The sequence below is a fragment of the Camelus bactrianus genome, chromosome 14 (assembly GCF_048773025.1).
Source record: "Camelus bactrianus isolate YW-2024 breed Bactrian camel chromosome 14, ASM4877302v1, whole genome shotgun sequence".
NCBI classification, from domain to species: Eukaryota; Metazoa; Chordata; class Mammalia; order Artiodactyla; family Camelidae; genus Camelus; species Camelus bactrianus.
In genome coordinates this window covers 61,164,902-61,191,876 of record NC_133552.1, presented here as the reverse complement: position 1 = coordinate 61,191,876, position 26,975 = coordinate 61,164,902, and the positions used below count along the sequence as shown (strand labels likewise).

The 26,975-nt window shown below is 42.0% G+C and overlaps 1 protein-coding gene across 4 annotated transcripts in view; it reads left to right on the top strand.

The window, feature by feature from the left end:
- The first annotated feature begins 229 nt into the window (after window positions 1-229).
- Window positions 230-26,975, top strand: part of DOCK9 (dedicator of cytokinesis 9) — a 256,309-nt gene continuing 229,563 nt past the window's right edge. For all 4 annotated transcript variants that reach the window (XM_074378467.1, XM_074378465.1, XM_074378460.1 and 1 more), the window contains exon 1: window positions 230-499. In XM_074378467.1, coding sequence (XP_074234568.1) covers window positions 371-499 — 129 coding nt within the window. In that variant the 5' untranslated portion in view covers window positions 230-370. The remainder of the gene's footprint in view (window positions 500-26,975) is intronic.

Here is a 26,975-nt window from a genome sequence, read left to right as displayed (position 1 = left end):
CCGCCCCGCCCCGCGCCGCGCCGGACACCCCGCCCCGAGGAGGCGGCCCGGCGAGCGGCCGCCGAGGGAGGCTGGTGGCATGGGGGAGCCGCCGCCGCTGCCGCCACACGCACGGTCGCCCCTAGCAAGCCCGGGCGCTGTTTGGAGCACAGGGGACCGCGGACGCCGAGGCGGGCGGCTCGGGGCGTGACACCGAGCGGAGGGTGTGGCCCCGGCTGCGCCGCCCGGACGCGCGGCGAGGGGCGGGGGGAGCGGGCGGGCGGCGGCGCCGGGAGCCGCCGGCGGGCCGGGCCGAGCGCGGAGGGCGCACCTGGCAGCGGCAAGGCCCGGCAGGACTGCGGGAGCAGGCGCGGCGGCTGTGGTGGCGAGGATGTCGCAGCCGCCGCTGCTCCCCGCCTCGGCGGAGACTCGGAAGTTCACCCGGGCGCTGAGTAAGCCGGGCACGGCGGCGGAGCTGCGGCAGAGCGTGTCGGAGGTGGTGCGCGGCTCGGTGCTCCTGGTGAGTGCGGGACCACGGAGGGAGGGGGACCGGCGAACGGCCACCTCCTTTACCGTCCTCTAGGTCGGCCGGGCCTCGGCTGGGCTACCGACCCTGCTGGGTCTGCAGGATTAAGAGGTGGTGGGGAGGAGGGGGGTGTTGTACAAGAGAGAAGGGGAGGTCCTGGAGGGGCAGCAACTTCCACATCGCTACCCGGCGTCCAGGGGTCCTCTCCCCACTGCTGCCCGTCCCCTACTGGGAAATTTCCTGGGAGTGAGACCGCCGTCTCCCTCACCATCCTCCCCCACCAAGTTTACCTCCCTCTGCCAGCTGAGATATTACCCTCTCCTTTCCCCCCATCCTTCCCACAGCCCCCTCCTCCTCCCTCTTTCTGAAGGGGCTTGGCACCTGTGGCCTGGAGGGACACGGGGGAGTGGAGGTGGTGGCTTCCTCTTCCAGTCCGCAATCCATAGTGGGTGATGACCCTGCAGACCCTTTGGGTGGGCAGAAAGATTTCCTCTTCCTCCTAGCCGGCATCCTGAGATTTGGCCGCCTCTTATGACGGGTTAAGGGGCTTCATAGGAACCCTCGGTGATTTCAGCATTGTTGCAAATTGCTACGAAGTTTGGGGATTTGGAGCAAGTAGCCTGAAGATTAATCTGATCGTTGCAGAACGGCTTTGGAGAATAGGCCTCGGGGTGTGAGGAAGATGAAGTTTTAAATCAACTTTTCCACAGCCAGGCTGGTCCTGCTATATTTGGAAACGCAGTACACTCGGATCACTTGGATGGTGCGAGAGAGGAGCGATATTTGAGCAGCAGCATGCTCTCTTGGGCACATGGAAACTTTTAACAGCTTCTTGTTGGTGCTGGCATTTGTTTTTTTGAAGGGGGCTTGTTTGTGCGTGGATGACTTGTGCTTGTTGGAAAGGGTGCAAGAAGATGGGCCTTGGAAGTAATTTTCTGGGCTTTGTGGGGCTGTGTTGGAGGGTATTGTCCTGGTGGAGTGCCAGGTCCCTTAACACAGGGCCTGGGTCATCTTTTTGGTGGCAGATAGATGCTCTTCCTGGGTAGACACAGAATGACACGAATGGTATTTGTGGAGATTGGAGATGAAGCTTCACGTATTTCCATAGCTAGCCTGCTTAGTTTGCGTTTTCTCTGTTACTCTGCCACCTCACTCCAGATTCCTCAAACTTCAATTTGTTCAGTAATAAGGAATTTTATTTTTCTCTTTTACTAAAGTTGATCATTTGATGGTAAGGAGTAGAGCAGGAGTTGAGAATAGACCAGAACCTGGGATCTCTTTCATAACCTGAATTAACTTCATTTGCTTTGGCCTAAGTACTGTGTCCTGCATCTTTCTGACTTGCTGTTGTGTGTATGTTAAGGATAGAGCCTGCAAACATCTGTGGCATCTTTCTTGTTCTCACAGGAAACTTAGTTCTTTTACCTGGGGGCACTGTCCTCATCAGAGATTTGAGACAAAAGAAGAGTAAATAAGACATATGGCTGTGCCATGATTTCCAAAGTGCAACAGACCTGGACTGAAGAGGAGGTACTAGTTTAATAAGCCATTAGATTGAGCACAATACTGCTAATTACTGACGTGCAGCAGTCCTTGAATTGGACAGTCCTTCCTGTTGGAGGCTGGCCTACTGATGGTGACCCTGTAGTGTCCATTCCTGTGTATGACTTACTGCTACTCTGTTACCTTATGGCACTTTAATAGTAACATCTGTTTTCCCTGGACACCGTTAACCACGAACAGCCAGACGTTTGGCTGTGTCTCAGCCCTTAGTGTTTTCTGTCTGTGGTCACTTGTCTGGTGAAGCAAACACAGAATGCAGGAAAGTAGGTGGGCATCCTTGGTGTGTGAGAGGCTCTCCGGCTGATCGGGAAATACATTGCAGTGGTTCTGCATTGCAGATGGAGGAATTTGGAATAGCTTACAGATATTAAAAATTACCTGTCAACCTCACCCCCCTCACCTCCTGCCAGGTACTCTGCTACCACCTGCTGCTTCTCGCTGCACCCTAGTGTCTGCCAGGAAGCCACAGTAGGTGCATCTATCTCGGCTAGGAGGATCTAAGAAGGTACCCCTGATCCTTGCAGGAGGCAGAACCGCAACCAAGCCAGGGTTTGGAATCCCGTGGTCAACTGACCTATGCTTGGATGGAAGTATTACTCTGCCCAGTCCCTGACGACTTTGGTCAGTGTTGATACACAGCCTACAGCATAGTAAACACGCAATAAATACTCTTAACTAGCTGGCTAATAAAGCAGTTCTGCAGATGGACTAAAAGAAAAATGAACAGGGTAAGGATTTAACTAGCTCTTCTCGTGCTTTTAGTATTGATGAGTGGCTGTTAGTGATCCAGAACAACAGAACTGAATCGTTCAGTGAGTAACAAAGGCTGCCATTTAAAAAAACAAACTTTAAAATGTAAAAGTGAGATGTACTCATCAATTTCTCATTCTTTGAAAGCTTCATTTTTCATAGGCTTAGGTTTGTGGGGCTTTAAAAATGATATTATATTAATTTGTTTGAAGACCTTGAAAATAAACATACAAAAAAGTGGAGAGAATAGCATAGTGAACCCTCATAAGCCATCAGCCTGATTCAATGATTATCAAGATTTTGCTAAACTTGCTTTAACTGTCCCCTTTTTTCCCTTTTTTGGGTGATAGTGAATTCCATCATTTCACCCCTATATACCCAATATGTATTGGGTATGATAGTGAATTCCTGTCATTTCACCCCTATATACCCAATATGTACTGTTAAAAATAGCGGTATTTTATTACATAACTATAATGCTGTTATGTTAAAGTTAGCAATAATCTGTTGGTATACTATTCAGTTTTCCCAGATTGCTTAAGAAATATCTTTGGTAGTTTCTGTTCTAATCAGGATCCAAACAAGTTTTGCTCGCCTTTTCAAAAATGAGCCTTAGAATTATTCATGATGGCGTGAACCCTCCCTGGGGTCTGGAGTCCTGGGTTTTAATCCTAGAGGTTTAGTGGGTTAGAGCACCTGGGTTGTAATGCCAGCTCGACCGCTTACCAGCTGTGCAGTCTTAGGCAGGTGACAGCCTTGCTGTGCCTCGGTTTCCCCATTTATAGAGTGGAGATAGTAATCATACTCACCTTATAGAGTTGTTGGGAGGATTAAATGAGCAGTAGAGGTAAAGCGCTTAGACAGTGCCTGGCTTATATTCTTATAGCTACTTAAGTCATACTGGACTATTGCTTAACTTCTCCGAACCTCCAGGCTCCCTCCTGTTCTGTTAAATGAAGGGCTGTACTGAATTGCTCTAGAGTCCCTTTCCCTACCAACAGGCTTCAGTTCTAAGCTACTTTTATAGGAGTAGTAGAGGTACTACTGGTAATACTCCTGACAGTAGGAAAAGTAATTTATAATTTTGCATAATGAAAGAATCCTCACAATTTCAGAATTACCTTTCCGTATTGAAAATAGTCAGGAGGGCAATATATTCAAAATATACACAAGCTCAGAAGAAAAATTAGGAATAATTCCCTGAGCAGGGTTGAGTTGTAATTGGGTTTTTCATAAATATTAAAGTTAGCATCGTAATGGCCTAGATCTGAGTATACCACCCAAGGCCTAAAAATATCCTTTCTCTGAAAGATTTGTGTAAATGTTGGGACCCAGCCCTTTGCATGGGTTTGCTGGCTCTGTTGTGCTCAGGTCCTGATGCCCAGGTCATCTGGCTGCCGGCTTCCTCGCCAATCTTATCTTGGCGAGCTCAGCCTCAGACTCTCCTTCACATCAGGCCCCCACTGGTGACACCATTCTACAGCCATCCGAGGGCCTGCAGTATGAGATGAAATGAATCCAAGTCAGGCTTCAGGAACTTTTCCTTTGTGTAACTGGAGGATGACGGACAGAGGTGTGGGGTGATAACCTCCCAGAGTGCGTACTTGGAGCCCCCCTCACCCTCCCAGTTCAGTGAACACGAAATTCCAGTATGATCTGAGGCAACCTGAGACCCGAGGGGGACTGTTCTTTGAAATCCTCAGATAACGTAAAACCTCATTTTGGCTGTAATTTTAAATCAGATAGGATAGTAAATTGGTAACTGAACTGGCCTGAGCTTCACCTCACTGTCTTTCTCCGCCCTCTGTTGGAGTGCTAACAACAGAAATGTCCCAGAATACAGGAAGCAGGGTGGAGGCCCATCTCCAACTAGATAATCAACAACAGGTTCTAGTTCTTTGGTTTCTGGTCCATTTGAATTTTGGGAGACGGAAGGACATTAGTAATGCCTTGAATTTGAAAAAGGAGGGAAGGAATTGTGAAATCTTTATCCGCGTTTATTGCGGGCCAGCTCCGTGCCAGGACTTTTTGCTGGGTACTGAGAATCTGCTGTGGTGTTAGAGCAGGCCCTTGCCCTGAAGGGTTTGTGATCTAAATAGGTGGACAAGTCAGTCCTCTCTGGAAAGGTAACAGTACAAAAGAGGTTCAAATGCCTGGTTCAGAGAACAGGAAGATGAAATAAGACAGAACTGATATATTTGGGAAAGGGTTTGTGAAGAATTGAACTAGACCTGGAAGATGGAGAGATAAGGGCAACTTTTTTTTTCCCAGAAAAGGATGAGAGATTGAGTAAACTCTTAGAATGCCGGCATAGGCCAAGGAGGAGCAGAGCGGCATGGGCAGAGAGCTCTGGGCAAGTTTTAGGAGGAAGGGAGAGAGGTTTTGAGAAATACAGCTGCTAATTTTGGGGACAGTTTCAATGACTGGCTAAGAATGCATCATAAAATAGATTTTTTTTCTTGTCTTTTTGCAACCTATTTTAGGAAAGAAGTTCAAACCAGCCAATACATATGCTTCTTAGAGAGACCTTCTCCTTAGTATAATCTTGGGGTAAATAATACGACAATTTTGTGTCATGCAGACAGACCTGAGGACATGAAGAGAAGTCTGTGGCATAGAAAACAGGCCTCTGTGTGTGTCAACACTGAGGGTATCACGTGAGCAGCAGTCAGACAGGGTAGGTACACCACTGAGGAAATGATGTTCAAAAAGTGTTGGTGCCCCACCTTATATTATATGCTGAAATAAGTTATAACTAAATGTAAGAGTCACGTGTAAAATAAACCAAAGAAAACAGCATAAAACATGGGTGAATAATCATATAAGGGTGGAGAGGGATTTTTGTAAAGCCTGGAAGTAAATGAAAAAACCAGTTTGGTCTGGGCTTAGGAGGTGAGCCATGGCCTTGCCATTGATGAGCTGAGGATTTTGATCAAGTTTCTTCACCTAAACCTCAGTTTGCTTATCTGAGAATTGGGTTTGTTAGGTATTATTATCTTAGGTAATTTTAAAAATAAAGATTAAATAAGATAATACATGTAAAGGTACTAAATAGTAAGTGCTTAAGTAGGTGCTTAACAGAGGTAAGCTAGTGTTATGTTAATAAAAGAAAAGATTGATTGCCTTGGCTAAATATATCTGGAGCCAGCATTTCTTAAGCACTTACTGTGTCCTTGGATATGTATTAGGGCTTTACACCTGGGGAGTTAAGTCACCTCAAGGTCACAAGGCTGTAAGTGGGGGGATCTGTGTCTTGAACTTGGGCACTGTGGCTTCAGACCAAGTATTCCTACTAACTTCTCTACCTACTGCCTCCCCATGCAAACACTCAGACCTCTGTTCTGTATGTCACAAATACCATACATTTAAAAATCAAATAATAAGCTTAGAAACCGTATTTGTCCTCTGTGTATATCTATATCTCAGTCATAGTGTTAAGTTTTAAAAAATATATTGAGAGTTCTTATATGAGTCAATTAAAAAAAGAAAAACACTCCAGAAGAAAAATGGGAAAGGACATTAATGGCAGTCTCTCAAAGAAAGGAACACAATCCATAAAGGACAGAAAAAAAGTGATCAGCCTTGCTAATAATTAAAGGAACATTATTTAAAACAAGATGTCATTTTTGCCTGATAAATGTGCAGATTTGCAAAGATAGAATGGTTTTGCAAGGACGGGGTGAACCGGGCACTTTGATTTGCAGGGTTATCCCTTTCCACAATTCCAGGGGCCCCCTTTTTATTTAAAATGCCATGCATTTTGTGAGAATTGTGCCTCCTGGGTTTTGTAACATGATGAATGGTATTACTTTTTGCAGCTGGGCTATATGTATCAAGATCTTTAACACGCTCCCATTCTTTGACTCAGTACTTGTAGGATTTCCCTCTAAGTACTAAATTGAAATGTACATAAAGGACAATGTCTGCAGTCACAGTGCTGACGGTTCAGGGCAGAAACTGTAAAATACTGACCAACTGTAAACTATCTAAAGGTCTTAACAGTACGCTGAGTGAATTGTGAAGTTTGACTGTTTATGATGCCATTAAGTTTAGTTTTAGAAGAATAACCTGAGAAAATTCTTCCATTATAGTGTTGGAAGGCTGTGGAGGCTTGTGGGTATGTTCAGGGACCTGGGTTCTGTTACCCCTTTTATGCTAAACACTGTGTGACCTTGGGTTGTGTGCCTGCAGCCTGACTTCTGCCCTTACTGTGGGGTAGCCCCTCAGTCCTCACTCCTTCAGCTTGTCATCTGCAGCATTTGATGGCACTCAGCATCCCTCCTTCCCCTTCTGGGTTTCTCCACCTTCCTCCTCTGTGGTCTTCATTCTGGCCCCTCGCTGCCCTCACCACCCAGGGACATTCCCCAAGCGTCCCTTCACCACCTTTGGCTCATAGCATTTAATCCTTCTCCTTCACTCGGAAAGGGGCTGTACACCTTCACCGCAGATTGCGAATCTTTATCTCAGTTCTGATGTCTACCCTCAGCTCACACATGCTTTTCCGCTAACTTGCCTGACGTGTGTACATGGCTGTCCCACCAGTCCCTTAAGTTCAGCATCTATGGAAACATAAATGGTCACTTTTCATCCCAACCAGCTGTCCTTTGTGCATACTTGTTTTCTTTAGTGAGAGGCCTCCTTTCATGGTCACCAACTCTGAAATCTCTAATTCCTCCTTGTTCTCTTTTGTTCATCTCCTTTTGCCTTCATCATCCTTTCATCACTGCATCCATCACGTTCTGTGTCTGTATCAGTCAGTGTAGGCTTACGACTCCCAAATCTCAGTGGTTCAAAACAGAAAGGTTTATTTCTCCTTCATGCTGCCTCTCCATTGAGGGTGATTAGGAACCACGTTGTCTGCATCCTGGGACCTGGGTTGATGGGACAGCCACTATCTTGAATGTGGTGGGTTCGTGTGCCGGGAAAGAGTGTGGGGACTCCCTCCCTCAGAGGCTATTAAGTTTCCACCCAGTCTCTTCTGCTTATGTTCTACTGGCTAAAGCATTTTGCATGGCCACACCTAACTCCAGGGGCAGGGCAGTCCAGTCCTGTCTGTGTGTCTGGAAGGGGAGCCCACATCTGTGGTGAGCAGCAGTCGTGGCTACTGCAGCCTGCCATCCCCCTCTCCATCTGCTGCCCCTATCCTGGTCCCAGCAGTAGTGGCGGATAGCATCCCTCCTGTCTAGTCTCTGCTTCCACTCTTACTCCATCCTTAAGACTTTAATTCTGAATCCTTAACACACCAGTGTCCCCCACTGCCCTTGGAATAGAAGCTTCTTCCCTTGGACTGTAAGGCAGTCTCCTTATTAGGCACCACCCTTTCGTTGCTCACCAGCCCAGCTTTTACATGTTCTGGATGCCAGACTCTCTCATACCCCAGGACTTGGCAGGAGCTCTTGCCTTTGCTGGAGATAATAATCACCACCTTACCTTCCTCCTCATCTGCCAGGCCATTCCCTTTGGTCTGTGGAATTGTGCTTGTAATTCCTTGCCTCACAGAGGCCCTGCCTATCCACCCAAACTGAAACAGGCCTGGCCTGTTCTTTTCCTTTGTACCCGTTAGCACAGTTTATGTATTTACATGTATGTACATTTGTTTCATGTCTGTCTCTTAGCACATAGCAGAAGCTCGATAGATTTTGTTTGTTTTGGGAGGGAGGTAATTAGGTTTATTTATTTGTTTTTAGAGGAGGTACTGGGGATTGAACCCAGGACCTTGTGCATACTAAGCATGCACTCTACCACTGAACTATACCCTCCCCCTGCCCCCCCTTTTTTTTATGAATGAAAGACTCCTCTATGTCTGACATGTTTTGTTTTTAAAACCCTTTTTTTGATTCCTCCTTGCCCCTAATTTCTCTCTCTGCACCCATTTCTGTTTACTTCATTCTAGCCTGTTTCCCTCTGCCAGATTACTTTTCCGAATGCAAAGTTTCCATTGTATCATTAGTTTCTCATTGTCACCTGATTTGTTGATATTCTTGTATGTCAGAATGCATCACTTTGGGGCTGGCCCTTTGCTTTAGTTTAGAAAAAGTAGATTGTCAGTAAATCTGTGTGATCTTTGTATAGCTTTTGAAAGCAGCTGCAAGTAAGATTAATTTCCTTTTTTGGGACAGCTTATTTTCACCAACTTTGCTGAACTCCAGTGTATAAAAGAACACACTGATCCAATTCTTATGTTAGGTATTTAGTAAATCCTTTATCTGAGAACAAAACAAAATAAAATAAGAACACAAATAATAAAAACCCTTGGAAGTGCTTTTCATTCACTTGAACCATGAGTGTTGCAAACCATCAAGAAGTACTTAGATGGTGAAGTTGTTTCTGTTTCTTTTACATCTCTGTCACTTTTTCTCTAATGGACTCTTTGAACTCTTATCAGCAAATTGATGGCAAGGAGGCTTACTATCTGAGCAGAACTCTGTAATGCCAAATGGTTTGTTGGAATCTCCCTGCGCCCTCTTTCTTAGAATTTGGCAGGGATAAATACAATTACGATAGTACTTGGGTATGTTTGCTTAGGGAGGCTGGCAAGGTCAGTGCATATGTTAGAGATATGCCTATTTATTTATTATAGACTAATGTTTACTGAATGTTAATCTGAAAGTGAATCTGAAAGCAGATGTCAGTGGACTGCCCAGGGTTTCCATTGGCTACTTGAAGTTTATTCTCAAACTCTTCTGTACTTAGAGATTCACATACACTGTTTTTATAAATTTTGTCTTAACAGAAAATATACTTTCTGTCATGTGGATATAGAAATGTTCTAAGAAAAGTTGTTTACCGTAATAAATGTAAAAGTTATAAACAGTATGTACAGAATGTTCACTTTTAAAGAGTATAAGCACTATTTTGTTGATGAAAAAGTTTTATAATATTACAGATGCTATCATAAACTATTCTCTTGTTTCAGAAATAGGTCCCTGAATTCTAGAATGTAGAAAATACTGTGGTATAACCAGGTTTCCGTTAATAGGGGGATAGTTCTGTTAGGAGTGGCAGTGGAATATAGTAGATAAGAACTTGGGCTCAGGAGGTGCTAAACCCAGCTCTTCACCTCAAGAATGAACATCATAATAGCACTTATCCTGTAGAGGTTTGTGGTGATTAAGTGAGCAGATGCATATAAAGCACTTGGAATAGGCCCTGGGGCACAGTAAATACCCAGTAAGTACAAGCTTTTGTGATTTATAAGGGCAGTCTAAAGAAATATCATATAACTCTTAAAAGAGCTGCTTATGGGGAACTCTTGGGAAAATTATAATGTTGGGTGAAAAAGTAGTATATGGAAATACGTGTGTCACAAGTGTGTAGAAAATAACCTGTGTGTAAGAAAAATGTTGGAAATAAATACATGAAAAGGGAATATGATTTGTTCTTTATACATTCTAATATTTCCTAATTGTTTAGCTTTCATAAGATCTATCAAGAAAAAAAAATAGGAGGGAGATTTTGGTGCTTCATGTAAGACATGCAAATTAGTACTCTTTGAAAATTACACTTGTACATCTTAGTGCTGGTAAAGGTGTGTATCTTAATGTAAAATGTGTTCCTGGATTAAGATACACACATGCATCTTGGTAGCAAAAATATTGTCAACCAGTTAAGAGGCCTGCATTGAATGCTCAGAGAGGAAGGAGGCCTAGGTGAAATAATAAAACCTTGCATTTGACAGTTTTATAAAATTCTTTCAAAAAAAAAAAATCTCTCTTGAGCCTCTGGAAAATCTAGTCAGATAGATTGGAATAGTTTTTTATTTCTGTTTTTCAATGAGGAAATTGAAGACCAGAGAAATCAAATGATTCATTTGAGGTCACCTGGCTGATAGTTAACATTTTTTCTTGATAAGATGGCAGAAATTGTCAAAAAGATATAATCTTAAAATTTGAGTTTCTCAGGAACTTCTGAATGGTTAACTTGAATCATTACATGCCTTTCTGGAAAGTACCATGAATTCTCTGGGTTGATAGAAATTTGTGACGTGGAAATGAAATCGTATTGTTTTGGAGGTGAAAAGTATCTTTAGAGATCATCTGGTCCAGCTTCCTAATTTTACAGTTGAGGAAGATAAGGTCTACCATGGTTAATCGATTTGTCTGTGATTATACAGCTGGTTAGTATTACAAGAATAAAAATCTAGTTTACTGACTTCTAGTCCAGTGTATTTTCCACTGACCATAGGAAATAATTGAATTTACTTTGTTTACTCTTGCATTTCATCAAGTATCTTTACAGACCATGGTAATCAGATAATATCAGAATATGAAACATCTATTTGCACCATGAATCTCTTCCCTGCTTGTGTATTTCATTAGTCCTAGATCAGTTTGTAGGTGAAATTGATGTTCATTTTTCCATAAGCCAAGAATTGAGTTCTACATTCCTGTTTAAGAGCTATTAGGACAGAGAGAAAGAAATAAAAAGCAAGAACTACAAGATTGATCTAAAAAAAATCTAATAGAAACTTACTGAAGAAGAAAGAATTTATTTAGTAGTCAAATAATGTTGTGTAAGGGATGGACATCATGGTTTTACGTATACTTTGGTTAAAATAATTATGTGGCTTGAGAGAAAAACCTTCCTGTGCCTATTAAACCTAAAGTTCTTTAATGTAGAAGAAACTGTTAATGTAGGTCATTTTACCTTTCAGGCAGCTTTGCATTGGCTAAAATAAATATTCAGCTATAAATGGCAATTTGTTAAAATTGTATCATTACAGAAAGAGTTGTATTTCTAAGACTGTTTAGATAATTTATTTAATCTGTCGTTCTAATATATTGCTGTTTTCTTAAGTAGAAGACAGAGTTCCTATGGTGATAACAGAGGTGCCATAATATTTATAGTATATTAAATTCATTTATAAACTATTTCACTAGCTAGAATTTACAGGATATTTAATCTCTGAGGTTAGCTTTTTATCTTCCCAGGCTTTTAATATGTTCATTTAGCCATTTTAATTTTCTTTATTCTTTTACAGAAACCTTCTGAGAGAATGTTAATTATTTTTTTTCCAGAAGATCAGAAATAACGGCTGTTCTATAATTTTTTTTTTTAAATGAAAGAATGTGGGTAGTTTACTGATTTCTTTGGAGGTGATTTTGTGAAAAACCAATTAATGTGTCAGATTTTTAAAGGGACTTAAAACTTAAAGCCACTTTAAACTGAGAGGGGCAAAGATTCCTGACACAGTGTTTGTTTCTCCTGGAAGAATCAACATCTGGCGGGCTTGTGTAAACACAATGGTGTTGAGAGTTCTGTAATGTAAGAAGTAGCATGAGAGAGGAGGGGTAACCAAGAGTAGATGATGGTTCTTGAATTGGAGACAGTCACAGCTAATAAATTACGTATCATGTTCTGCATTTTCAAAGCTGGAGAGAAAGAGGCTGAAGATTATGGGTTCTAGAGACCCCAAAGGTGAGATGGTGGTGATGGGTTCCTTTGGAGGTTATGCTGGGGGTGCTCCATTTGAGGAAGGGGGTTTTGGAATAGCTTCCAGAATTTGAGAGACTCACAGATGTCTTTTTCTATGGCTTCAGTTGGAAAAAGAGTGCTGACTTCTTAGAGTCTTGGTGTCTTGAATATCCCCAACTCTGTGAAGCAAGCCCCAAACCACCCCACCCCACCCCACAGTATCCCAGGATATTCCAGTGAGCTGTGGCACAGGAGACCTGGGTTCTCCCTGTGATGCCTAGTCCTTTGTATCTTGCCCTGGTGTCACCTGCACAATGGGGAAGGCACAGACCAGCCTAGGGTGGATTTACACTGCTTCTTCTGGACCAATGTGTGTGTGTGTCCTGCTGTAAAAATAGGTTTATTTAGACACATACTGCATAGAGTGCAGGCTGTTTCAAAAGGCAAGAGAAGGGTCACGAGGTGTGGGGGTTGGTGCTCAGATAAGAGTAAAAGTAGTTACATAGTCCATAGACAGTGTGGGCCATCTCTGAAGATGAGGGAATGAGAGGAGGCGTGTTGCCAGTTTTTATGGGCTTGGTAGCTTCATATGCTAACAAGTGGGAAGATCATTTTAACTACCCAGGGGAAGGGGCTGGGATTCCCAGGAAGCTGGCCATTGCCCATTCTCTGATCTTTTATGATTAGCCTTGGAACTGTCATGGTGCCCGTGGGCATGTTATTCACCATTCTAATATATTACAGTGGGCGTAAATGAAGCTCAAGGTCTACTAGAAGTCAAATCTCTTGCTGTCTTGAGCCTACTGGGAGTTTAATTTTCCACCATTTTGATGTTAATTGTTGCATCATTCCTTGAATGGCCGTGTCCTGCTTCCTTCCTTCCTGTCTTATTCCCCACTCAGAGATTTTACTGTCATAATCTTATGAGGTTGCAGAGGGGTGATGGGGACCAATTTTTTTGCTCTAGAGCCTGACCTGGTGCAACCCTGGGGCTCATTTCCAACAGAGGTGACCTTTGGGAGGGGAGGGGCAGAGAGGCCAGATGGAGTCCAGTCTTCTCAGCTCCAGGCTTCCCCATGCTCTCCTTCCACATTTTCATGTCAGGGCATTTGCCCTCGAGCCTTCTGAGGATTCAAGTGTCTTCTTGTTTATCTTTTAGTCAGAATCTTAGCAGATCTTGAGACATTTTTGAGTTCTTAACGATGACATCAGCACACAAAAATGCTGTGTTGTTACAATTTTTTAAGCTCTTGTTCAATGTTCAGTAGATCCCCAGTTGTCACTGGCCATATTCATTTACTCAACAGACACTAAAGGATAAACATTTTATTAAGACACAGACCTTGTCCTCAAGGAGTGTGCAGTCTAGAGGGAGAAGGAACCTAGACAGGACTCAGGGAGCTTTTGGGGTGGTGTTCCCTTTTGGGAGCCGCTGCTTCTTGGCTGTTTCGGACCCTGGAAGGATGAAGGAAGGTTGTGACCACAAAGGTGCTAAGAACAAAGTTGGCTCTCTGAGAATGAAGTAGAAGCATACTGGGACCTCCACATCTGTTACTCTGCCTTCCTGAGACCTAGGAAATATGAAGCTTGACCTGCATGTTCATTGTAGGAGTAGTAGTAGAATGTTTCTCTCATAAAGATACTGAGCAGAGATAAAGAAACTCACATCAATGTTAAGTGTGCAGTGGGAATTGTGGGTCTGGCTAAAAGGCACAGGCAGAGAGGGAGGGAAGGCCTTTTATTTTTATGATAATGTTGCTATTAATATCCTTAAGGGTCCTAAAATGAAGATTTTTAGCTATGCCCAAGTGATTTACTTTGGCAACTAGGGAGAACAGATTGGGCATTTAAGAGATTATTTCTCTTGGTATTTAGCATGTGTTCTGGAGGTGCAAAGACCCCCCAGATAGGCAGGGCTTTGGATCTTGATCATGTCTTTAAGTAGTCCTAGAAGCCCTATGAAACTTACGTTAAATAATATAGTATCATATTAACATACTAAACTTACATTAAGCAACATGGTAGTATATTACTGTAGTTATTTATATACTATAGTTGAGGGTGCAAAAACTGTAAAACCTCTACTTTCTTCAGAACTGAAAATGAAACTAATTTTTGTGGGGCTTCAGATTAAAAATAATTTGAGTTAATTATGAGAACTGTGCATGAAAAGAAAATTCAATTTTTTATGCAAAATCGTCAGTGACTTTAAGTTCTATGGAACACAGATTTGCATGAGCTTTTAGTGATTGTAAAGAATGCTGAATACTTAGCATGGGGGATTTTGGAAGCAAGGTTACATCCTGCTGATTGCAGTTAGGCATTACTGACAAGGTACTGGTCATTGTTTCTAGAACAGTACCACGTTTCAAGTGTGAAGGAACTTTATTTATAAAACAGTAAGATTGTTTCTTAGGTAAAGGTGCATTACTTGGTTTAGGTCTGATTTTTATTTAGTTTGATTGATATTTTGCTTCCTGCTTTTAAGGACAAGTGTAGATTATGTTAATAAGCCCCTGGGAAAAGAAGTGAGCAAATATTTGATTGACAAATAAATATACGTATTACAGATGCGTCCATATCTAAACTATGTTTCCACATATCTGAGTAGATGGTTTTTTAATTAATTTTTTGATTCAACTATAGTTGATGTACAATATTATATAAATTATAGGTGTATAGTATAATGATTCACCATTTTTAAAGATTATATCCCACTTATAGTTATTATAAAATATTTGCTATATTCACCATGTTGTACAGGAATAGAAAGATTTTTAATTTCCACCCATGCACCAAATTAATTGAACACGTTTGTTGAGTCCTTTCATGTGCTAGGCATTCTGCTAGGGTAACCAGAATGAGTAAGACAGGCCCTGTCCTACTTTGCTGACAGACTATTAGGGGAGAGAGGATTGCAGAATAAGCTTTATACACATTTAAATAGAAGATTTTTATCATTGGAGAGTTAAAAGTCATGTGTTAAAAGTTCCTCAGGAAAGAGAGTACCTCCAATGGAGTGACTCAAAAATAGCTTGATGAAGGATATAGCGTTTTGAGCTGAGAGTAGATTTGAGAGATGACAGTTGTTCTGGTTAGAGGGACCACGTGAGTGAAGGCCGTGGGGAAGGACATGTGGGGAACATGGTAGCTGAGTCTGGCGATGTGTTGGGAGGGTTAAGAGTGCACAGGTTCTGGGCACTCAAGGAGGGAGAGGGTTGACAAGGGCTGTGTCGTGGAGTGTTGACTTTTTTCTTTGTTGTGGGTTTTGATGCCTAGATCAGAGCTTTGTTGTGGGAGTATAGTGACTGTGACATTGGAGCCCAGTGGCTGGAGCGTAAGTTGGAGCAGAGTACTTGGGGTTTAGATATTACTTAGGAGACTTTGCCATAACTTAGGCCAGAGGTAAAGGGTTTATGTGTAAGAATTTTGGGACAAAGTTGATGACTATTTGAACTTGATTAGATTAGATTATTTATTGAGTAAATATTTACCAATAATCCTTCCTCCCCGCACACCAGGGTGAGCTTGGTGCTCCCTGGCAAGTGAGATTGAGAAGCTGGAGGCATTAAATGTAGCCTTATGTTTCAGCCAGGAAGGTGGCAATGCAGAAATCTGAGAATACCCACCCCTGTTACTCAGGGACCTTGACGGAATGTAAATTTATCTGGCCTCCTGCTTTCAGATGAACCTTTGCAGACAGACGAGAATCTCATCTCCCACTGTAAACCCCTACCAGAGAGAGGGATTAGCAGTGAGCTGTTAGGGGCTTTCATTTTTTAGAGAGTGTTTAGTGTAGAACAGACAAGACAGCTTTACAAACCATCCGTCTAGTTCTCCTTAAAATACTCAGTCAGAATCAGCATGTGCTAAACCACGAGGCCCTGACCAGCTGCCTTCTCCATCACCGTGACTTCATATCAATTTTCTGGAACGACCTTTCCTCCCTCCTGTTTTAGAGAAAAATTAAAGAAGTCTTTAAAAATGGTAGGTTCATGAACAATTATTTAGAGATAAGATAAATAATTAGGTAATTCATTTTGTTACCCTTTTTGTGCACCTTTATGTAGTTGACTTATTTTAGGTAAGAGAAGATAAACATGACTGCTTTGTACAGTGGGGCCCCCATTCCTTTTTGGATGTGAGCTTCTTTAACATTTCCAAGTACAAGCCAAGTCGCTGCATGGATTGATAAATTATAGATGGAAAAGTGTTCTCAGTTTTCCTCCTCCTGGATTTCTTTGCCTCCAATGACCATAGATCTGTCCTCTTTGAAATTCCATCTTCCTTTGATACCATTGTTACTACTTGGCTATTGATCAATATGGTGACAGTGGTAATAATTACAACAATTTTTTCCTGTCTTTGTTTCTCTCTCACTGCTTCCCCATTCAGCTTCCTACTACAGCTGTACCTGAGAAGGATGAGTACATGAAGATTTCCTCTGCACCTTCCAAAGAGTTTAGCAACTACCTCTATTTCAACAACTCATCCCTGTCTCTTTATTTCCAGTCTTGACCAAGACGTTTGTAAGGGTTAGGAAAAGCCAGTTGGTGAAGGGGTATGATGAGAGAAAAATGAGGAGGATAAATGAGAATTTGCCCCAAATGAAAGATCCACAGGTCTTCTTGGACAGCTTTAGAATAGAGCAGCGCAGCAGGGAATGAAGACCCGAAGGTGTTGAACCTCCCTTTCTTGTTGTAAGGTGGTGCTCCTCAGCGTGCAATCCACCAGCTGGAGTTTGTGAATTGTTCATAACTGGTCTACGATGAGATACACTCAGAAATTGAGAATAGTGTTTAGAAACCTTTAACAGGTTGACAGGGCAACTTCAAGTCTGTTGAATCTAATAAAATTTGTGACATATATCTTGCATGCCTTTTTGTTTCAATTATTGTTGTTATTATTTTATATTTTAAGAAAGTGTTGATCCCCAGTGGAATGGGGAGGAAGTGTGCCTTCACAACCTGTTGTAGGTTTGTGGACGTGGTAGATGAGGATGTCCTATTTGAAGTGGTTGGTTTGAGCAGCAAGAGTGAGGGGTACACAGGCTGGGAGCAGGTGGGTGCTCATCTTAGCACCTGAGAAAAAGATTCTCTGGTGAGACGGAGTCTTGTGACTTGAAGGAGTTTGGGGGTAGAGAACAGTGTTTGGGCACATGGCACCCACACTCAGGTGAGGCCCAGCCCCAGCATTTGATAGGAGTGTGTCTGTTGTCCTGCCAGCGGGGCCTTCTCAGCCGGGGCTGTTGGAGCGTCACTGGTAGTGTCATTTTGGGCTCACCGGCCATGACAAGAGTATCACATCTTTCTGTCTGTTCTGTGCTTGCTTTTTCTCTTTTATTTGTCCCTGTTCTTTCCTACCTGACTCTGCCTAGACATAGTACACAAACCTTAATGGTGATTTTTCTCTTTTGTTTCTCAAACACTTCTTTAAAATTCCTCTAACATGAAGGATTCCTTCTGTTGGTGGTTTTCTGGACCCCTTGTCTTCTAAGCCGTACACCTTTCCATAGGCCTTTGCCTAATTCTTTCACGTGTGTGACAGTGGCTGTTTTTCTTTCTGTGAAAGGTGGTGCCATGGATGCCCAGCAAATATTAACACCAGCAGAGCAGATTCTGGCATCCTGGGCTGGCAACTTCCTAATTCTCTATCTTTTCCGCCGAAGCGACAGGATATTAAACCACTGAGCTGGCGTGGTCCTCGGCTGCCTGCCAACGGAATATTTGGGGAAGAATGGACCAGCTTTTGTTTCTCTTGCCTTCTTTGTAGCCTTGGGGTGGATTCTGAGGGGATGTTTTCCCTTGCAGCTCTTACCCATTTGGTATTGAGAAAGCAGGAAAGCGAGTTTTCCTGTTACGAGCAGTGAACAAAAAGTGAGCAGCGGATGGAGATATCCTGTTGGAGAAGGCTTGGAGGCGGGGAATGGTGAATGCAGACAGACGTACCTCATTCTTTCTGTGTCTTTAAGGAATATGAGGAGATGGGAAGGAAATCAGACACTCTGCAGGCCAAGTCGGAATGGTTTTCCTTTTATTTATGGTGCTTAATAAGAAGATTATAACGTGTGCTTTGTGATTTAAAAACTTGTCGGACACAAAGATCTATAGCGCATGACAAATTAGAAAAATGAAAGAGTTTGAAAAGTTTCCCATGAGGTCATTCTAAGTTTGCATGGGAGAGGGCAATGAACTGTAAAAGTGAATGTAAACTCTATCCAAGTTTTATTTATTTTTATGTTTAAAAATCACTTAAAAATGGGAAATTCTTGATGAATTAGATTTGTAAGAAGACGGTTTGTTATATGCTCTTAGGGGACCAGTCCTTGGTACTTTTTTTAAAAAGAACTTTTTCCTCTCTTGCTACAAGAGCAATACATGTTTATGATAGGAAAATTAGAAAGCACGTACAGACAACTGAACAGTACAGGAGTGGACTAGAAAGACATGGCAATGGAAAGTTAGAGCAGTGTGGTGAAGGAGAGAAAACCAGGGTCTTCAGGGAGCAGTGAGGGTGGGGAAGGGTCAAAGAAGAGCTCCCCAGGTCCCTCCACCAGGAGGCTGTCTTGCTTGCATGCCACACCTTCAGATGTGACTTTATACCCTTTGAGCCTGGTGTCCCCAGTCTGCCACGGGTAGACCCAGTCATTCTGTTTGTTTGGAACTGGAAAACTGTTGACAAATTGAAAGGCCAGTTAACTCAGTGCATTTCACATCAGCGAGTGAGTGAGAAGTATGTGTATGTGAGACTCTTTGAGAACCTAGGCTGTAAGGGATGTAAAGAAAATAGAAAAGAGAAGATGCAGAAGAAAAAAATACAGTTTTTTTTGGAGGTGAGGGGGAACGTACTGTGGCCTCGGTCATCCTTCAGTGTCTTCTTGACCTTCCCAGTCCCTCCGTGTCTTGCCATTTTGACAGATGCTTAGATGTTCTGTGGAATGTGGGTGCTTCGCTGATGTATCTCAGTAAACATGTTTTGGAGCAACTGTCAGCAGGTCATACTTTTAGTCAAATTTAGCTTTAAGGACAGTGAGAGATAGCTTTATACATGGGATTAAAGTGTCTTAGGCTTTTTTTTTTTAATCTGTGAAAATATATTTACCATCAGGTCTGCTAGCCACCTTATTGGTAATGTATGATTAACATGTAAAATGAAAAGTGTGGAGACTTGGACTGGATAATCTGTTGATCTTGGTAACCTGTTTATTTAACAAATATTCAGTGAGTTCTGTTACATACCAGCTGTTGGACCAGAACCTGGACTAGAACTGTGAATTGGACAGTTTATTGCATTGTCTTTAACTTCACAGACCTGCCAGTCTGGTCAGAACATAAATAGGTAACCAGACAGTTCCAATGTGGTGGGTTAAGAGCTCCGGAAAGACATATGTGAAGTGTCCTATAAGAACATGGAAGAGGCACCTGTTCTGGACCAGAGGGAGTGACAGGTAGGCAGAGGTCTGAAGGATAAAAAGAAATGAGCCAGATGAAGGAGGATAGTCTATTTTAGCTGTAGGTACCAGCACAGGCAAAGTCCTGGAGGCCAGAAAAAGAATGGAAACATTTAGTAACTAAAAGCTGGTCAATATGACCAAACTCTGTAGTGCTAGATGGGAATGATGAGAGAGAGCTCTAAAAAGGTAAGCTGGGGCCCAATATGAAGGACCTTCTAGGGCATGTTAAGAAGTATAAGCTTAGGAGTTCAGCAAAGATGCAGGGTATAGAATCAATACAAAAAAAATCATGTTTATTATCTTTACTAGCAATGAACAAACTGAAAATGAAATTAAGAAAACAGATCTAATGACAATAGCATCAAAAAATAAATACTTAGGACTAAATTTAACAAAAGAAGAGCAAGATTTGTCTATCAAAATTGTTTAAAAAATACATTATATTCATACAGTGGAATATTATTTAGCCATAAAAAGGAGTGAAGTATAGATACATCCCACAACATCGATAAACTTTGAAAACATGCTAACTGGAAGAAGCCAGATATAAAGGGCACATATTTAGAAGTGTCCAGAATAGGCAAATCTATAGAGACAGAAAGTAGATTAGCAGTTGCCAGGGACTGGGGACAAGGGGTGTGGAGAGACACTGCTAGTTGGTATGGAGTTTCTTTTGGAGTGATGGGAACTGGATTGCTGTGATGGTTGCATGACCCTGTGGGTATAGTGAAATCTGAATTCTATACATGAATGAATTTTGTGGTTTATCTCTCAATAAAAGATTTTGTTAAAAAGTATGAACTTCATCCTGAGGTTGGTTGGAATCCCCTGAAGAATTTTCAGCAGGGTAGTGACATGGTTGTATTTATTTTTGGAAGGTCATTCTGGCTGCAGTGAGGAGAGCAGCTTGAAAAGGGTTGAGACCAGAGGCAGGGATCCCACTTAGAGGGTTAGAGTAATATGTGAGAGGCTCTACTGGTTTAAACTAGGGACATAGCAATGGGAGTTACAGGAAATAGACAGTTAACTCAACAGGATTTGGTGACTGATTAGATGTTGGAGGGACAGAGAGAGGGGACTCATGGTCTGTGCCTGTATGCCCAGCATCCTGCGTGAGTGGAGGAGTGAGCAGGTCAGAGAAGAAAGGTGACCTCAGCATGCCCATAGCTGGACCCACTGAGATGTCCCGGGTCAGGCACTATAGGTATAGACAGAACTCAGGAATCTAAAACTTCAGGGGGCTTGTTAAAAATGCAGATTTTTGGGCTCCACTTCATACATGTTAAGTCAGAATCTCTGATCATGGTGGATCTACCCGTTTGAGGCCTTTGTGGACGTGCTTTGAAACCATAGGAGTGGATGTGATTTCCTATGGAGAGGGTGTGGAGGGGAAGAGAAGGTTCCATCACCGTTTACGGGCCAGGAATGGAAGAGGAGACCTCACAGGGGTCTGGACCCTGAGAGATATGAGGCATCCAGGTGAGTGGGGTGTTGGGAGCCAAGGGAAGAGTGTTTCAAAGCAAAGAGTCCCTAGGTGTCATAAGCTTCTAGCAGTCAGGTAAGGTAATAGATGCCAATAGATTTACCAACAAAGTAGTGACTTGGTAAGGGCCATGGATGGTGCAGCCATGTGCCCAGAACAGGGCGGGCGTGGGGCTCCACATGAGGCCCATATCCTCCAAGGAGTAGCGTCCTCGTGCTGACGGGCAGTGCCACCCAGCATGCTTTCCTTGGCTCTGCTCCATCCCACAGCGTGGCCTCATCAGAGCACAGTAAGCACTTCAGGGCCTCTGCTGGGTAAGTGTTTGACCAGGATGCTTTAGGGGAACCTTGGTGAGTGGCCTTGGTCTACGGGGCACAGAGAAGTGGGCAGGGGAGAGAAGATGCAGCTTTAGGGCAGAGGGTTGCAGGGTTGCTGACACAGGCAAATGTCCTGTCTGGTCTTTCACTTGTCCTAGTAGAGTCCAGCGCTCTTTTCCGTGGCCTCTGGCACAGTGAGTGTCAAGATGTTGAGTACTGTTATGCTTATGTCTGAATCACTGAGGCCGGGGTTTTTGAAGTTGGGGCATTTCATATTTTTCTTGGTGTGTTGGTCATGTACAGTTTTTTTTTTTTAAGGTTAACGCCCTTCACTTCATTACATAGGAAATTTATGTATTTTCTTTTTCTTTTTGTCATGTATAGTTTGAAAGATACTGTACAAATAACTTGGAATACCCTCCTACCCCCAATTTTGGCACTTTATTTGACCTTTTGAAATACTGTCTAATACAAGTTATGCAGTTCTCTTAGAGTTGTAAATCTAGATCTCATTAGTTTTCAGCTTAGTAAAATTACAGGGTATTAATTATCAGTATAAGAAAAATCAATGTGAATGGTAGTATCTTCAAACTGGGTTAAATGCATGTCAGTTAGTTTGCTTGTCTAAGGAAAGTGCTTGCTGGTCTGTTGTAAGCCAGCATGGAACTCCAGGTCTGCTTATCTGTGTTTTTAAAACCACTGTTCCTTAGTTACTGTTTCAAAGAACTTTGAAGCTGTTCCACTTTCAAATTTATAATTTGCACTTTTAACCTTTATTTTATAAGCAGCAATTAGTTTTTTTCTTCATTAAAGGCAGCACATTAGTGTTATGGAAACATTTAAATGTTCAAATAACTATTATACTTTTATTTGGGGGACAATTGTATAGTAGCAAGATACGGAAGTCCCCTAAATGCAAAACTGACCTGACTCAGTGGTTTAGTAAAGAAATCAGAGGGTAAGTGAAAGCCCAAGCAATTCCTCTGCCTGCATGGCGAGGTAGTTATTTTAAAAGTAGGTCTTAAAAATATCATTTCCCCTCTATGGTTATCTATTTTGTGCTGCAAGATTTCATACCCAGTGTATCAATATTTTGGACCACTTCCTGGTGTGAATGCTAAAAATTCTATATATTAATTTGGAATATTGGTTTCCAGTGGCAGAAGTCAGTCCAAGTAATTTAAGTAAAAAAGGGAAGTGTACTATAAATACATAGGGTGTCTCCCAAGAGACCAAGGGCAGGGATGCGGCTGGGTGTACTGAGGGGTTTCCCAGCCTTCAGGAATCTCTCCCTTATCTCTGGCTGCTTTCCTTAAGGTTTTGAGTCCTTCTCTACCTGGAGATTCCCTTTCTTTGCTCCCAATCTTCATGGTGGGAAATGGCACTCTGAGAGTCCAGTTACTCTGGCTGGTAACTGGACTGGCTGGTCTCTCAGACTCAACTCTAATACCCATAATGAAGGGGCCTAGATTGGGTCTGATGTCTACCCTTAGAACCTGCTGTTGTGGCCAGGGCCATCAGTCGTAGGAATGTGGCTTGTGGGAGCCCTACTTCTGTACCTATGGCTCTGCAGGGCCACTGCCTTCCGTCAGAGCAAGAGTGCTTCTTGGCCCCAGAGAAGGACTGGCCTGGGCGGCCTTCCAACCTGTTTTGGCATAAATGACTCCCACTGCCATGGAGAGGGTTAGGGAAAAAAGGGGCATTTCAGAAAAAAGGTGTGTTATGGGGAAGAAGGAAGTGCTGGGCAGCCACCCAACAAGTATTCACTCTATGACATTTATTTTAACTTAGAGAACAGAACTAGGAGGAGAGTTTGTTGCCCCAAAATATAAATCCATTCAGAAATGACTTTTGGATTGCTCATTTTTCTGTTCTGGACAATTAGGAGCTGGTTTTACTCACAGCAAAGCCTGGGCCACACCTAGTTGAATCATTACAGACATAACATCTTTTTTCCCCTCAGAGTTAATAATGTACAGAATAATACTAGTTATCCTTTAAAGGGATATTAGCATATCTTTATAATACTTTTGAATATTTAATAGTTAAATCTCCCTTTGATGTTTTCTGTTAAGATTTGTTTTAAAGGACAATCTCAAAAACAATTTCCTCAGCAGCATTTAATGTGCCCAAACAATGTCAGACAAGAAAGTCATTGGATGCCCAGGGACACTAAATTGCAATTATTAGTTTGCATGGCAAAACAGATCTCATAGTTGCATTTTCAGAATTTTTTAACCATATATCCTAAAAATGACCCAAGAATATATTTAGTGTTCTCTTTATCAGGAAAAAAAAATATTTCCAGGGAAGGCACTGTGTTCACTAAACTGGAAGAAGACCTTCTGGAATTTAAATTTGTCATCTTCAAAGCATTTGGTGTGGAATATAGTAACCAGACCAAGTTCTGTTTCATTCAGCTACAAAGGCACTTTTGTTAAAATTCAATGTCCCTGTGATGCTAGTGCAGCTGATATTTGGTTCAGACAGTGCTTTTGGAAAGCTTGGCTTATTTCAGAAAAAGCCCAGACCCCTTGGGCTAGGAATTTACAATAGGCCTCAGATTCTGGGTCTAGCGCTATGTACTTCTAGGCTGGGTTATGAGCTATCTCCCTGTATCTGTTATCTGTCTTCATTTAAGGCTGGAGAGAGACTGTACAGGCTTATGAGGCAGACCTGTTGAAAGCCTGGAGAAAAGTTAAGAACTGTGTGCATAGTAGTAATTAACATAATTAATTACATAGTTTGTGTCCCATGTAAATTGCACTTAATTTTCCATTAAAACTGAAATCTAAATTCCCTGTGCCTCTTTTCCTGCTCTGCCCTGTGATTTTGGACTGACCACAGTTGACTGAGTACTTGCCAAACTGCCTTTCTCTTTCAGTCCCTCCCATTCTTCTCTCTGGCTTTCCATACCAGGTGTCCTGAAGTCACCTTCCTCCACTCACTAGAACACCCCCAGCCCAAACAAACATCTCATCTCCTGGTCCTGCAGCATCTCCTGGTCCTGCAGCATTTCCTTCTTTCCTTTGGGATTCCTCGCAGGGAGTCCCCCTTTCCTGCTTCCATGTGGGGACACAGATTTTGCTTTTGAAAGTCTCTAGAAAGCTCCTTTAATGTTGTCTTCAATGGAAGGAACCCTACCCTACCTACCCAACACAGAACAAATTAATATTTTCCCCTCCATTTTTGTTTTTGGAACTGTAATTGAATTTCAAACTTACACAAAAAGGCAGGAATAAAAGCAGGAAGTTCTGTGTACCCTTTGTCCAGATACCCCAGCTGTTTACATTAGGGTGGATTATTATTGATCATCTTCCTAAAAGAACATAGAAAAAGGGGTGAACCAGATATGATTTCTTTCCCGGTCTGCAGTCCCATGATCTTTCTGTACTTATAGCCCCCCACCCCCCTTTTCTCTCTCTGTCTTGTGTTTTTTGTGTACTTAACATCAAGTAGTATTTAATGTTGTATCATTTGAAATTCCCAGTGCAGAGCTAGTGGGACCCTAGTAAGTTGCTGAATGCATATATGATTTTGCTTATCAAATTCAGTTTTCTCACTCACTCATTCAATAAGCCATTTCTTATGTTCTCTTTGTGTGCCAGCCAGACTGCAAAAGTAAGTGAAGAGATTGTAGGGAGAAGAGAGAGTCATGCTTCTTTTCCCGTTACTCTGGGTGCTCTGGGCTTGGGAAGAGGGAGGAAGGTGAACACTGGAAGTGGGTGAGCGGGACATCTGGCTTTGCAGGAGGGGTAATAGCCTACAGGTAGCCAGACAGCAGCAGTCCATTCCTTTTCCAACTGGATTTTTGTTTCTGTTTTAAAAGAAATTATTGAGCTATTCACATGCCATACAACCCCCTCTCCCGCCCTTAAAGCACATAGTTCAAGGGTTTTTGAAATTTTATGAGTTTTTAAAAATTGAGGTAAAATATATATACCAATTTACAAATTTGGCTATTTTCAATTTTTTTTAAACTGTGGTAAAGCACATAAAACATAAAATTTACTGTTAGTCATTAAAAAATATAGTTACAGTACAGTTCAGTGGTATAAAGTACATTCACATTGTTGTGCTACCATCCATTGACAGAACTCTGTCCATGTTGCAAAACCTGAGACTTTGTACCTATTGAACGGTAACTCCTCATTCCCTCCAGCTCTATTGTTCTATTTTCTGTCTCTATGAATTTGATTTTTGTAGGTGCCTCCTATAGGTGAAATCATACAGTATTTGCCCTTGTGTGATTGGATTATTTCATTCAATGTAATGTCCTCAAGTTTCATCCATGTTGTAGCATGTGTCAGAATTTCCTTCCTTCTTTTTTAAGACTGCATAATATTCCATTATATGTATACACCATGTTTTGTATCCAGTCATCTATTGGATATACAAGTTGCTTCCACCTTTGGGCTATTGTGAATAATTCTGCTATGGACAGAGGCATACAAATATATCTTAAGTCCCTGCTTTCAGTTCTTTTGAGTATACACAGACATGGAATTGCTGGATCATGTGGCAATTGTATTTTTAATTTTTTGAGGATATTTAAACAATTTTTAAGTGTATAATTCAGTGAATTAATTACAATCACAATGTTGTGCAACTGTCATTGCTATCCATTCCCAAACTTTTCACCAGTCTAAACAGAAACCCTGTATCCATTAACAATGACAACCTATTCCCCATCCCCCACCCCCAGTAATCTGTATTCTACTTTCTGCCTTTATGAATTAGCCTATTTTAGGTAGCTCCTTATAAGTGAAATCATACATACATACTTGTTCTTTTGTTTCTGGTTTCTATCACTTAACATAATGTTTTCAAGTTTTATTCATGTTGTATCAGAATTTTATTCTTTTTTATGGCTGAATTATATTTCATCATATGTATATATCCCACTTGTAAAAAATCCATTTGTCTGTCTACAGGCACTTGGCTTGTTCCACCTTTGGGCTCTTGTGAACATTGCTGCAGTGAATATTGGTATACTAGTATCTATTCAAGTTCTGAATAGTATATACCTAGGAGTCGAATTGTCCTCCTCTAACTCTAGACATACTTTCTGTGTAAGTTAAACAGAATCAGTTAAGCCACTGAACTCCTAAGTAGTGGAGTAATGGCCCATTCATTCATTCACATGTTCATTCAGGAAATTTTCACAGCAGAAGCTTTTTGAATACAAAATGGAAAAGAACGTATCTCTCCCTACTTCATATTTACTAATAGCAGTGATGACTGTGATTTAGTTTCTCTGCCTGTAAAATGGATGAATCAATATCTCTCTTCTGAGGTGGGAAGGTAAATGGGGAAGGCACCATCTAATTCTGAGGCACCATGTTTTTTTTCTTCTTTGCCGATAATGGTTTAAAAATGACTCATAGTAAAGGCAAACTCAGATGAAAGGTAGTTTGATCTCTTCCATCTCTTTCCTTCAGCCTCATCCTTTAACTTCAACATGGTGTTGTCTTTGATTGCTCTGGTTTG